The sequence below is a fragment of the Cotesia typhae genome, unplaced genomic scaffold, assembly GCF_013202065.1.
Source record: "Cotesia typhae breed Kobodo isofemale line unplaced genomic scaffold, CoteBio_Ctyphae scaffold_152, whole genome shotgun sequence".
In the NCBI taxonomy this organism is placed as follows: Eukaryota; Metazoa; Arthropoda; class Insecta; order Hymenoptera; family Braconidae; genus Cotesia; species Cotesia typhae.
Genome location: NW_027423776.1, coordinates 10,298,324 through 10,312,429, shown reverse-complemented (window position 1 = coordinate 10,312,429; position 14,106 = coordinate 10,298,324). Strand labels below are relative to the sequence as shown.

Below are 14,106 nucleotides of genomic sequence, written 5' to 3'. Positions count from 1 at the left end.
AATTATAATTAGTCATTCAGTGCCATATTTATTAGATTAATAATTATTATATATTCTATAGCAGTTAAAATTAACTAGTAAGAATCAATTGTTGAACAATGAATAAATATTGATAATTTTTTTGGTATTGAAAAGAATTCAATACTCAATATTCGATACCCATTTATTTTTTATAATAAAACAATAAATGTTTTAACTGAAGAAAATTTCTAGAGGAAATAATAAAAAATTATCAGAGCAACGAAGAGTTTTAAAATTGAATTAACAATTAATAATCATGATGAGTGATTCTAACAAGACCAAAATTTGTCTATTTCTCTGTCAAAATTCTATCCTTAACTATATCATGTCTTCTCTATCTATCTATCTGTATTATTAACTATTATTATTGTAACAATTATTATAATGAATTATTAAAATAAAAATTTCTCGTCTCACTGATTAAAAATGACAAAAAAAGTATCTCTACGGCAAAATAAAATCTTGGAACCGTGAGATCAAATTGTGACCGAATTCCGAAAAGGAAAATGTCAGTTAGCATAAAAATTTATCAAAAGAGTGGACTGTTGCAATATTTCTTCCTTCACTGGGCATCTTAGTGCCCGTAATTACTCCTAAGCCGACACTAAATCTAACACGGACAAAGATAATCTATAATAAGGAGTCTTCCAAGTCTCCCGGGACTAAAAAATACACGACGGGTCTATTATCGGCAACAAACTTAAATATCAACAAGTTATTGCTTCAATAATTGTTGATAAAATAATCTAATTATTTGGAAACTCAATAAAACAAATAAATAAATAAAATAATAAAAAATAAAAATTCATATTAAAGGAAAAATAATAAAACGTTGCTTGAAAGCAATGAAATAAATAAGCAGCAGAAAGACTGATATTTAAATAATAAACAAACACAAGTGAAGACGTATTATATATTATAAATATATTAATATATATAATGTATCTGATAAATATATAGTTACCCGTAAATTCATATTGTAAAGGGTGGATTTTTTTTTATTTTATCAATTATTGTGAAGATAAAATATTTATCAATATAAATACTAATCTTTTAAATAGTTATTGACAAATTATTAGGTTACAAACCAAATTCTAGTCTGATTTAAGAAACTCTGATAATAATTAGTATGTAAGTGTTCTAATGAGAGTAATTATGATTATTATAAAAAATTGTTGTAATTATTGTATTGAAACATAAAATACCATTTTATTCTAGCGCCACAACTTTTCTTCTTCATTTGCATGGTTCATTTTTTTTTTAATTTTGCTTGAAAGTCGTCCAAGATTTCTTCCTCTAATAAAACAACCCTTTGTTCCAGAATCTAAGCCGCGACCGGCGCGCTTTGCCTGTTCCTGTGGTCGACGGTACAAATATCGCTTCACTCTAGAGTGCCATAAGAAAAACGAGTGCGGTAAAGGTTTTACCTGCAAAAATTGTGGATATGCGACTTCAAGAGTTCACATTTGGCTGCTTCATTTGCAAACTCACTGCGAGTATCCGCCTGATCGCTCTTAAAATTTATTTCTTCTTTTTTTTTTTTTTTTTTTTTCAGATTATTTACAATTATTTCAAATATAATTCATCCATTACTTGTAATTTGTTGCCTTGAACATTTTTTATTCTTTTCAATAAATCTAAAAAAAAATTAATTCCCGTTTTTTTTATTTAAATTTTTAAAAATTCACTTTTAAAAATTTTTTAAGGTGAGTAATTTAATTTAATTAATTGAAATTTATCTTTTTGTTTACTAACATACTATTTTTATTTCAGAAGTTACTAAAAGAAGAAAAATTATGAATATTTTTGCAAAACTTCTCTGAAGATTATCTACATCCGAAGATTTGAAAATTTCTTCTCAAACTAATGCTTAAATAACTTTATTAGTAAGTTCTATAAATGTAAATAATTTTTTTTTCTGTTTAAATTATTTCACAAACAAACGCTTAAATTTTTTACCTTTTTTTTTTTTTAAATCATTTTTATTGTAAATATTTAAAATTTTTTTGAAGAAATCTATGAAGATTTTTTAAACATGAAATTGCAGCAATATTCTTCAACTTGAAGATCCACCAGCTATTTATATCAACTATATTCATTTTATAATTATATGTTAATCATAAAAAAGTCAATTATTAATTTTAGTAACAAAATTTAAGGTGTAAGCTGATGTAAACATTAATTTTATTTTAAAGAAGAAATTTTGAACATAAAAAAATTGAAAATTTATAAAAAAAAATTTTTTGATTAAAAATTTCTTCTTTTAAAAATTAAAATTAATTTTTTTCCAGTCAATATTATAAAAATTGATAGAAAATTTTAATATAAAAATTGTGACAATTATTAAAATTACAAAATACATATGACTATCCCGGACACAAAATTTTACTTATTCTCTCAATAATTTAAATTACAAAAATTAAATTTTTATTTAAAAATTTACACAATTTTTTTTTTTTAATATTAAATTTTTTTGTAAAAGCATGACTCTGTAGTAAGTCGTGAAATTATTTAGAAACTGCCCAATAAAGAGTGTTCGTGTGCTTTTGATGTTAGTTAGAAATTTTCGAGGCCTTTTATTAATAAATAAATAAATAAATAAAATTATCTAACAAAATACTATTCTTCTTTCCAGATTCGCTTCCAATGCTCCTCCGATTTTCCTTCGCGGGGATCCACTCGAACAGACTGTGCATCCGAAAGCCATTTCCGTGTCACAAGTGCGGCCGATCTTACCTCAACAAGGGCAGTCTGCGCCGGCACTTGCACGATGAGTGTGGAAAACCTCCCCAGTACATCTGCAACATCTGCAAAAAGGGGTTCAAGCAGAAGACTAATTTTCACCGACACAACGCTACTGTTCATCCCGATCGCTCTTTTTAACCCTTGAATTTTCCTAGCGATCAACATATTGCATATTGAATATTTATTTATGCATACATAAACATATATATTATAATTATAATGACATATTAACATTTATACAGATTTTTAGTTTTATACTCAGATATCACTAGACCAATTATGTCAATAGTCTGCCACTATCAAAGCAATCAAATAGATTTAAAGATAAAGAAGATATCCCAGACCTCAGTGCCAATAGAAAATAATTTTCTACCAAATTTACCAAATAGCTGAACTAATATAATATATTTCTTTTATTTTACAATTATTGCATATTTCAAATTCAAAAAATTGATCAAAAAAATTTTTTTTTCTATTTCTTCTTTTTTTTAATTAAAATTGTAATTAATTTAAACTGTATTACCTTATTGCCGGTGAATTTTCTAATTTTTCTTCAAAAGTTCTTGAAGTATGCAATAAAATTTTTTTTGATTTAATATTTAAAGATATATATAATTTATTTTTGTTTGAAATTAATTTTAAGTTAAAAAAAATGTATACTTAAATTAATTATTATTGTATTAATAATTAAATCAGTATTTAAATACTGAAAAATATTTTATTATGTATTTGTAACAATTACAATTGCAAACAAATTATTCGATCAAGTTTTACAAAATTTTTATAAAAAAAATTTTTTCAATTTTTTTTTTTTTTTTAGTAAAAAAATTTTCAGACATCTTAATTTTTTTTTTTTTTTAAATATTTATGATTTAATTATTTAAAAAATTTATTAGATGTCTAAAAATACTATAAAAAAATTTATTCAATCAATAAAATTTGAAAAATTTTTTTCATAAAAATTGATTAAAAAAAAAAAAAAAGAGAATTATATTATTTATTTAATAATTTATTTTACAACACTTAATGTTCTCCATAGTCAAATTTCAGTATTAATTATTTCAATGTCATGTAAAATTATATTATTTAAATAAAGTTTCAAGTCTAATTAATTAAATAAATTTCCATTCAAACCTTCTAATTTTTTCTGCATGACACCTCGGCACGCCTACACAAAAAAACCATTAATTAATTAATTTATTTAATTATTATTAACAATATTTTATTACTAACACAAAAATTGTTTGATTCCAGAGCAAAAACCGAGAATAAGAGTCGCAGTTCTGTCGGAACTGCAGGATCCGCTGGCGGTTCCATCAGTTCCAGAAGTTCCGGCGGTTCCTCTCCCCAGAATAGAAGACTCTGAGAACTCCAACGATTCTATAGCTTCTGTAGACACGTTGATAACCAACATGCAGAATATTACGGCTTCTATAAGCCCTACGCCGATTTCTGCGCCGAATTTTGAAGTTGTGAATGTCCAGTCGTTGGTTCCGCCCTCTACGCAGTTCTTCTGCAGACAATGCGGTCTGGATTGTGTTAACCTCAAGTCGCTTAACAAACATGTTCGTGAGGGCTGCGGTACTGGTCCTCAGTTTACTTGCCTTCTCTGTGGGAAGAAGTTTAAGCAGAAACATAATTTTCACAGGCATATGGCTAGTGTTCATTCAAGATCGTCAGCTAAATTTTGAATTATTATTGTTAAAATAAATGAAATTTTTCACTTTCTAGAATTGAATAAATTTTCTTCACTTTTTTTTTTTTTTTTTTTTTTTTTTAAATCAATCACAAAATAAAAAATTAATTTTTAATATTAAAATTTAAATTTTTTATTCCCTAAAATTTGCTTAATTTTCTTCATCTATTTTTTTTTGTTTTTTAAAATATTAAAATTTCATTTATTTAATTTATTTTCATTTAAATTAATTTTCTTGACTTCTCATTTTGTTTTAATTAATAATAAAGTTAAAAATTAATTTATAATGTTAAAATTCAATTTTTTAATTGTCCAGAATTTTCTTAATTTTATTCACTTATTATTTTTTTGTTTAAAAAGAAAACAAAAACAGTAAAAACTTAATTTTAAGTTGAAATTTAATTTATTTAATTATCTAAGATTTAATTAATCTTCTTGACTTTTTTTTTTAATATTAAAATAAAAAATTAATTTTTAACATTTAAATTCAATTTTTTTACTGCCTAAAATTTGCTTAATTTTTAATTTTTTTTTATAAAAAACTAAGACAGTAAAAAATTAAATTTAAGTGTTGAAATTTGAATTTTTTTAAACAAGAAAAAATTGACTTTTGCTCTAAAATTGAATTTTAAAATTCTAGGTTTAATTTTACATTAATCAATGTATTATTTTATTTAATTAATTTTTTTATATTAAAATTTAATTCTCTTCATTTTTTACAATTTAATTTTAGTTTACTTAATTAATCAATAATTATTAATTAATTTCATTTCATTTGTATTTCAATAAATTGTTTTTAAATAAAAATCATAAAAAAATTTCACACATTTAATTTTTACCAAAAAAGGAAAAAAAAAGAAACTAATTATTTTACTAATTAAATAATTTTTATTTTTTCAGATTTTTCAAGAAGAAAATTCAAAATGAATATTTTCCGCAAGCGAACTAATAATATATTGAAATAATTTATGTAAATAATAAAAAGAAATTTATTGTATATTGATTTTTGTTTAATGTTGAGAATGCTAATTGTAAAATTAAAAAAAAAAAAAATCCTTCTAACTAAAAAAAATTATTTTAAATTGCAGTTCCGAAATTGGTGATGGTGAAAGTCGAGTCTTTGAACACTTACGATGGAAGACCTTACCGATGCTCAAGATGTGGGAAGGAATATAAAAGAGAAGCGGCATTTAGGAATCATTTACGGTTTAAATGTGGTAATTATTACTTAATTAAATATTATTTTAAAGTTGTGAATTAATTAAATATTTCTTAAATCTTTAATTACTTTTATATTAATTGCCTCCGAATTAAAAAATAATATTTTTATTAAAGAGCCGCTTTGCACGCTGGAGGACGAAGAAGAAGAAGAAAAAATATTCTCTGACATAGACAATGAAGAAGAAGACAAAGACTACAAAGACGTCAAACCGATAATAGAAGATAAAAAAGGATACATTTGTCCGAAATGCGGAAAGTGTTACCAAGTTATGCGTTCGCTGAGCCGCCACAAGCATCACGAGTGTGGAATAGAGCCACGCCATATTTGCGCAATTTGCGGGAGGAAATTCGCGCATAAATTTAAACTCATGAGACACTTGATAACTTGTGAAAAAAATTTACAGGCTCAAAAATTATTGTAAAATTTATTTATTGCAGACTGAGTATTAAATTTAGTTTATTAAAATGGCTGTTATTATATTTTTATTTTGTTATTAATTGTTTGTGGGAAGAAATTTCCTCACAGGTTTAGGGGGCACACCTAGTGTGAAATTTCGAAAAAGTCGATTTTTTTTTTTTCATATTTCGGTAGATTACACCTTTAAAAATAACATATTAAAATTTCAAATCGATATCTCAAATAGTTTTTGAGTTATAACATTTTAAAGAGCAGCCGCTCGGCAGCTAGAGTGTCATTAGCTGCGAAACGTACCTGAAGTATTGTTCAGAGTCTACTGTCTCTTCCAGCCCCTATAACACGATTCCAGTTTCTATTGTTGGCTCTCAGGTATACAAAAATATATCATTATAATAATTTCTAGAAATTTCTAGAAATTTTTCGTTTACTGCCACGTAAATTATTTTCGGAGCCAGACACATTTAGTCTCATTGTGATCGTCGTATCGAGCGCATCATAATTTTACACGTGCTATTTTCTTGAAAATGAGTGATCAATCTTCATATTCAAATAAAAAAGGAACTCACAATGTTCCTAAGCATCGATCAATTGCGAAAAAACGCAAGTTTACCGGAAATAGATTTACATTTGAGCAATCTACTGCGAATACCAGTACGTCCGCAGAAAAGTTATTACAAAATAATGACAATAATGTTGTGATTGACCCATCTCATGGATATTGTATTTTGCAATTTTTATCAGTTTTTAGTGCAATTAGTAATTTAGTGGTGTGTAAAACCTGTCAAAAAAAAGTTACTTTCAATCAAGCAAGTTCAAGAGGTCTAGGGTTCAAAATTGCTATTATTTGTGAATGTGGCAATTCGTATATTAATTCTGGACCAATGATTAATAACGCATTTGAAATAAATAAACGTATTGTTGCTGTGATGCGTCTATTGGGCATCGGAATAAATGGGATAAATTTTTTCTGTGGATTAATGGATTTAGCATGCAAATTTTACGACCAAACTTTTGCGGGATGTTTTACGAATTTACAGATTGCAGCCGAAACTGTTTGTAAGCTCAGTATGCAGCAAGCTATAAATGAAGAAAAAGAGCTTACATTAAAGAAAGAAAATTCGGAGACAAATTTGACTGTTAGCGGCGATGGTACCTGGAAAAAACGTGGCCATACTTCCCGTTTCGGAGTAGTTACGCTGGCAGGAAAATACAGCAAGAAAATTCTTGATTCATGCGTAAAATCTACATATTGTCAGAGTTGTGTTTTTGGAAGAAAAAAAAAGATAGCGAACCTGAAGATTATGAGGAATGGCTATCATTACACGATGAAGAATGTGATGCCAATCATAAAGGATCTGCCTCAAAAATGGAAGTGGATAGTGTAAAAGACATGTTTGGTCGTTCCATTAGTAAATATGGTGTAAAATATACCCGCTATATTGGTGATGGTGATAGCGTTACCCACAAAGGACTTATAGATTTGAATCCTTATGATATTCCTGTTGCTAAATTGGAATGCTATCTACATGTGAAAAAAGAATGGGAACACGTTGCCGAAGTGTAAAGAACATTAATAAGAAATTAGGAGGAAAAAGTAAAACATCACAAAAGTTAACTGTAAATTTTATAAATAAACTCCAAAAATATTATGGTTTAGCAATTATGAGGAATCAAGATAATGTAGATGAAATGTATAAAGCAATCTGGGCAACATTTTATCATTTCTGTTCAACTGACAAAAACCCAAATCATAAAAATTGTCCAGAAGGCGCTGAAAGTTGGTGCGCTTATCGCCGCGCGGAAGCTGAAGGAATCACTAGTACATTTAAACACGATTACCTCCCACTGGATCCAGAAGTACAAGAAGCTATAAAACCTATTTATGAAGACTTATCTCGATATGAATTGCTTGATAGATGTAAAGGTAACAATACTCAAAACAACAATGAAAGCTACAACGGTTTACTTTGGCACTTTTCACCCAAGCATCTTCATAATGGCTTCAAAACTATTGAATTGTCAAATAATTTTGCAACTGCAATATTTAATGACGGTTATTCGTCAATTTTGAAGATATTCAATGTAATGGGAGTGATAGTTGGACCTGCAGCAAGAGATTTTGCGGCTCTTAAGGACGACACGAGAATACGAATCGCTGATTATCGCCAAAGGGCTTCTTCAAAAGAAGGTCGATCATCTCGAAGAAAAGCTTCTTCAGCTGAACAAGCCCTTTTCGAAGAAGAAGAAGGTGTATTATATGGCCCTGGAATAGCAGATTAGCTGTAAATATGATTTTAAACCACTTATAACAGTGGAAACGATCATTTTATCTTTAAACGCGTTTTTCTCGAAACAGCATTTTCCGAATTTGCTGCAGTGATTACTCAAAAACAAATGATCCGATCACTATCGAATTTTTTTACATGTTCTATATATAGTTCTCCGTACAATGACCTATCGATTTTTTGATCTGATCAAAAATCGAATTTTCGCAGGCCACAAACGACCAAAATTTTAGGTAAAATTCGACTATTTTTTTTAAAACGCCGCCATATTGTCAATTTTTGATTTTTTTTTATCGTAGGTCATTGTACAGACAATATTATCTAGTTTAACGAGATATTTTTTTTTTAGATTTCATCCACGGAGAAGGCCGGAATCACTGCAGCAGTGAAGGACCTTTTTTTTTCGCGCCGTTAGAGATCGACGATAACTTAAAAAATATTTAATTTTTTTCTTCAAAAATTTCATTATGTATTCTTAAAACATGTATAAATATATTCTTAAAATTTTAAAATAATTGATAAAGTATTTTTTTTAATAAAAATTCCCAAAAATCACGTTTTTTTTAGGCCGTTACACTAGGTGTGCCCCTTAAGCTCACGAGACTCATGGTGTCCTGCAAAGCCAAGCACAAATTTGATTGGAGATTAAGACAGTAGTTTGTAGATAAGGAAATTAATGCCGTAAAAATGGCGCCTGTATTTTTAATATTTATTGTAGACTAACTGTCAAGTATTTATTTAATTTTATTTGTTTTGTTATTATTAATTGAACTTTATGATCGTGGTACTGTCTTGTGTAAAGTAATAAAAAGAGTTGTCTGAGAGAGGAAGGTTTACTTGATTAAAAAATAATAAAGCGAGTGGTAAATTATTTAAAAGCCGTCGAATAATCTGACTTTTCTTACGTGCCTGGGGATCTTTAGATTGTTTTCTAGCTCTTCTCCGTCCTTCTGAACCGCCGGTAGTTTAAAACACATCATTAGTAATAATAATAATAATGATAATAATAAAAATAATAGTAATAACAATAGTTGTAATAATGTGGCTTGTAATTAAAAGTAATTATAATTAGTGTGTCGAATAAAAGGTTACTGATGATTTAAATATTTTGTTACAGATGGGGATGGATATTTGCCGACGTCTCAGTCCTCGTCGGACAACGAGGAAATTTACCCGCAAAATCTTCTCGGTGTCGCGTACAAAACTTCGGTTAATAATTCGAAAGAAGTTAGAGACGACGACGGGAAATATGTTTGCACTAAATGCGGAAAATCATACATCGCCTCAACCTCTCTGAAGCGGCACCAGCGGCTCGAGTGCGGAGTTGACCCCGCTCAGAAGTGTCACATTTGTAACAGGCGCTTCAGACACAAATTTGTTCTCACCGCTCATATTAACAATTGCGAGAGAAAAATGCTCGGGATCGAAGTCATCGAGATCATTAAAAAAAATCCTAATAACTCTAAATCCTCATAAATACTCTAATTTGAAACCCACCTTTTTTTTTTTTATTATTTTTGTTTTTATTAATATTTTCTTTGATTTTATTGTGTTAATCAAAATAATTTTTTTAGTTTTATTCTTGTACGTTATTATTACACTTAAGAATTTTTTTTACACCCTTATTAAAGGATACTAAGTATAAAAATTAAATACAAATTACAATATTAATAATTTTGAGAAATATTTAGAAGGTAATATTTTTTTTTTATTTTTTTATGAACTAAAAAAATATATTCTTAGAATTTTTAAGAATAATTAAACTTATTATTAATTAATTAGTAATATCCACTTTTATAATTGCCAAAAAAAAAAAAAAAATCAACAAACTCAACAAAAACCAAAACTTGAAATTGTAATACCTCAAATGATTTTAATAAATAAATATTTTCCCTGAAATTAATTAATTAATTATTATTATTATATTTCTTCCTTAAAATACTTGCATGTCTCAAAAATTCTTATCTACAACTTAATTATTATTATTATGATTATTATTCTTTACTATAAATTTTTACAAAATTATATTAAGCAATACTAATTATCAAAATAAAAAAAATATTTGTAATTTTTTCTAACAAACTTTTCTTATTTTTAGACTTCGTAAGGACCTGGCGCAAAACTTCTAAAAAAGTCTACCAATCTTTGGGACTTCCCGGATTCAGAGCCGTTGACAGTCGTCCCACATTGGTCTGTCACAGATGTCATCTTCTTTTCTCAAGTATGTCAAACTTGCACCGGCACCAGAAATCTCACTGCGGGCAGAAAAAAAGCACCGTCGAGTGCGACCGATGCAAGAAACAATTCAGTCGCAAAGATGTCTTGCTCCGGCACCAGACCAATTTTTGCAGATAAAATTAATTTAATTAATAATTAATTAAATTAATAAAAATTTTTAATAATAATAATAGTAATAAAATAAAATTAATCAGTTAAATTAAAAATGCTACAATAAAAAAAAATCTTGGAATAAATTAACGAATTATTTTTTTAAAAAATCCTTAATTAATTTTTATTATTAATTAATTAATTAATTGCTTTGCATTGTACATACCGCATTTGTCATTAATCATTAATTATTAATTATTATTTGTAAAATAAAATTTTTAAATAATTGATTTTATTTTTATTAATTAAAAAATAAAATTTTAGAATAAAAATTAATAAATTCAAAAATTTTGACTGTTTTTAGCTTTGAAAATAGAGCGCGTATGGAGCTGGTGCGTAAAAAGCGAAATTTCAAGCAACCCGGAAGAAGAAAACTCGACAAACCCCGACTTAGAGTCCGCAGAGCGGGAAAAAGCTCTCCCACGGGTCAACAAACTCAACACTACTTTCGTTTGCGCTTCCTGCGGAAGAAAATACGCGCGAAAAAGCTCCCTCAGGCGCCACAAGAAGAAATGCGTCGTAGAGCCCACTCTTCAGTGCATTATTTGTGAAGAAAAGTTCTACAAGAATTATCAGCTTGAGCTTCACATGAAACAATGCCTTAAACGTATACAAACGCGCACTGATAGTTTATAAATACCTAATTTTATAATACATATTAATATTATAGTAAGAAATATTTATAAAATATGTTATATTCAAATAATTATAGTTTGGATTGATTACTTATATTTTATTGAATTTTTTATAAAAATTAAGTTAGCCGGCAACTAAAAATTTTTAGAACTTTTTTTTTATTAAAAAAAATATAAAAAAATTTTTAAAAAATTTCACTTGTAAAAAAAATTGAAAAGTGCAATTTTAAAAAAATATTTTTGTGTTCTAGTTTAATTATTGAAAAAAAAAAAAAATTAATAAATGTCGGCTAACTTTAGTATTATTAATTTTTTGACTTAAAAAAATATGTCTTTAAATACAAAACCAAAAATGTGGGAAGAAATGATAAAATAAAAATTATATTTGTGATATTTGTTAAAATTTAGAAAGTCATAAAAATTTATATGATACTAGGAAGAAATAAGATAAGATTCCGAGTCAGAATAATCAATCTACATGAGCCTACAGGACAATTTTTAATTATTTTGATTGATATTATTCAATTTAGAAATTAAATTTTTTTATCAATAATTTTTGAGTTACTATTTAAATTTATTTGTGTATTTTCTGTTTATGCATTGAATTGCATTTTTGAATAATTCATAAAAAAAATGAGCAATTTAAAAAAAAAAATAATTATCAGAATTAAAAAAAATTTTTTAATTAAAAACGAGAAAAGTTAATTATTCTGACTCAGAATTATATGTTGAATTAAATTTAAAAAAATTCATACATAATATACATATTAATAACCAATTACTTAATAAAAAGAAGAATATATAAATTTATTATAAAAATATTTAAATAGAGGTGCATTTAAAATTGTTGTTACTACTATATATTTAAACCAATATATTATTTGTTTTTATAATATTATAATTTTTATATATTATCAAGACAATCATAGACTAAAAATGTTTTATATTTATTAAGGTCACTGTGTGTTGTATTCTATGCATTGAGGGTAATTTATACTTAGCGTTTAAAGAAAAAGAAATAAAAAAAAATTATAAAATGTGTATTTATATATTTTCACACCAATAAAGATCAAATTTCTGGTAAAGTATTATTAATAATTATTAATTGTTACCGAGAAGACTATAACAATATTTGTGAGTTTGTTCAGGGAAATTTGGTTGAACGGCGGGACTAATGAGGTGTCGTTGGTTGCAGAGATGCTGGAACAGTACGAGTGGTTCCCGGAACGAGTGGAACCGGAGATGGGCGCCAGAACGAGTGTAACATATGTGTCGGCATCTGGCGACAATCCGACGCAGTTTTACGTCTGCAGCGCCTGCGGGAAAAGGTACAAGTGGCTGGACAGCCTGAGGAGGCACCAGAGGGTCGAATGTGGGAACAAAAAAAAACGATTTTCTTGCAACGCCTGCTCCAAGAAATTCAGATACCGATATGAGCTCACGAACCACATATCTGCTTATCATTAGCCGCTCCCGATAATTTTCCAGCGAGTCAGCACTGATAGAAGGACATTTAGACTGCGTTCAAAAATATCTCTAGATACATAATTGAGAAATGACCTTGTATCTTGAGAACTATTGACATTTTTAAAGATATAAGCTCACCCCGACATTACACTCATCGAGACCTTTCATTTGAGTACCCACATCAATTTTTCATATATTTATATATATATTATACATCTGAATATATGAAAAATATATGAAAAATGCATGTGGGTACTCAAATGAAAGCTCTTGATGAGTGTTACATCGGGATGAGTTTATATCTTTGAAAACGTCAACATTTAAGAAAGTACAGTGCAATTTAACGAGTCATTATTTAATACAGCAAAATTTTATTTATTTATAATTCACAAGTCACTATTAATAAATGTACTTTCCTCCGAAATAATAATTTGTTGAATGTTAAAAAATATTTATTAAAATTTAATAAATAAAATAATTGTCTTGAAATAAATAAAATTATTAACAGTTAGTAAATCCTTCTATCAGTGTGTTGAAACTTTAACCAGCCAAGGATTACTTCCTCCCCCAAGTTAATTTATTTATTTGTAACTGTACAATCAGGAATTAATAAACTATTTCCGATTAATTAAAACTTTAATTTATCCCGTTATTCTTTCGCATGTCAGTCACTAGCCAATTATTATATACAGCATCCAAATTTTGTCGCATACACTTACGCTTTAATTAACTAAGACTATCTGAACGGACAATGTCAACTGGACTGCCAATTAAAACCAAACCGGTTGATTAATTGTCATTTTAAATAAATAGAGAGTTTACTTTTTGTTACAGCCTGGGCTTTTCCCGAGACTTCTTCCTACGGGCTTTACTCTTGTCCAAAGTGCACCAGGACTTATTCTCACAAGTGCACCCTTATGAGGCACCTCAGACTGGAGTGCGGAGTCGGACCAAGGTTCCAGTGTTCTCTGTGCGAGAAGAAATTCAAACACCGGCATCATCTTCGCGACCATGAAAAGACTCACTCGCAACATTCTAATTTAACCGCGCAAATTTAAATTAATTTTTTATTATTAAATTAAAAATAAGTGACTTAAATATTACTATGCTAATTAAACAGTATTAATAATTATTTATTGTAATTTTTTTAAAATAAATTATTTATTTTTTTTCTAAACTATCGACATTTTTTAAATCCATAATTTCTACTTTTAATTATAATTTATAATT

The 14,106-nt window shown here is 27.5% G+C and overlaps 3 protein-coding genes across 3 annotated transcripts; all 3 read left to right on the top strand.

The window, feature by feature from the left end:
* The first annotated feature begins 5,456 nt into the window (after positions 1-5,456).
* LOC141536081 (uncharacterized) lies at positions 5,457-6,163 on the top strand. The gene is made up of 2 exons (XM_074256324.1): positions 5,457-5,679; positions 5,798-6,163. Exons 1-2 carry the CDS (start codon positions 5,565-5,567, stop codon positions 6,103-6,105), a joined length of 423 nt encoding a protein of 140 aa, XP_074112425.1. The 5' UTR covers positions 5,457-5,564; the 3' UTR covers positions 6,106-6,163.
* A 1,475-nt stretch (positions 6,164-7,638) lies between these two features.
* Positions 7,639-9,823, top strand: LOC141536080 (uncharacterized). Its single transcript, XM_074256323.1, has 2 exons — positions 7,639-8,383; positions 8,736-9,823. The coding sequence occupies exon 1, from the start codon at positions 7,641-7,643 to the stop codon at positions 8,379-8,381; it is 741 nt and encodes a 246-aa protein (XP_074112424.1). The 5' UTR covers positions 7,639-7,640; the 3' UTR covers positions 8,382-8,383; positions 8,736-9,823.
* A 2,730-nt stretch (positions 9,824-12,553) lies between these two features.
* LOC141536082 (zinc finger protein 574-like) lies at positions 12,554-14,053 on the top strand. The gene is made up of 2 exons (XM_074256325.1): positions 12,554-12,737; positions 13,711-14,053. Exons 1-2 carry the CDS (start codon positions 12,677-12,679, stop codon positions 13,932-13,934), a joined length of 285 nt encoding a protein of 94 aa, XP_074112426.1. The 5' UTR covers positions 12,554-12,676; the 3' UTR covers positions 13,935-14,053.
* The last annotated feature ends 53 nt before the right edge of the window (positions 14,054-14,106 follow it).

Bases quoted from the DNA above. Each gene is read 5' to 3' on its own strand.
- LOC141536082 (XM_074256325.1), top strand. From the start codon at position 12,677: ATGTGTCGGCATCTGGCGACAATCCGACGCAGTTTTACGTCTGCAGCG. The intron at 12,738-13,710 runs GTACAAGTGGCT...TTTTTGTTACAG, and splicing joins TGCAGCGCCTGCGGGAAAAG to CCTGGGCTTTTCCCGAGACT.
- LOC141536081 (XM_074256324.1), top strand. From the start codon at position 5,565: ATGGTGAAAGTCGAGTCTTTGAACACTTACGATGGAAGACCTTACCGA. The intron at 5,680-5,797 runs GTAATTATTACT...TTTTTATTAAAG, and splicing joins TCATTTACGGTTTAAATGTG to AGCCGCTTTGCACGCTGGAG.
- LOC141536080 (XM_074256323.1), top strand. From the start codon at position 7,641: ATGGGAACACGTTGCCGAAGTGTAAAGAACATTAATAAGAAATTAGGA.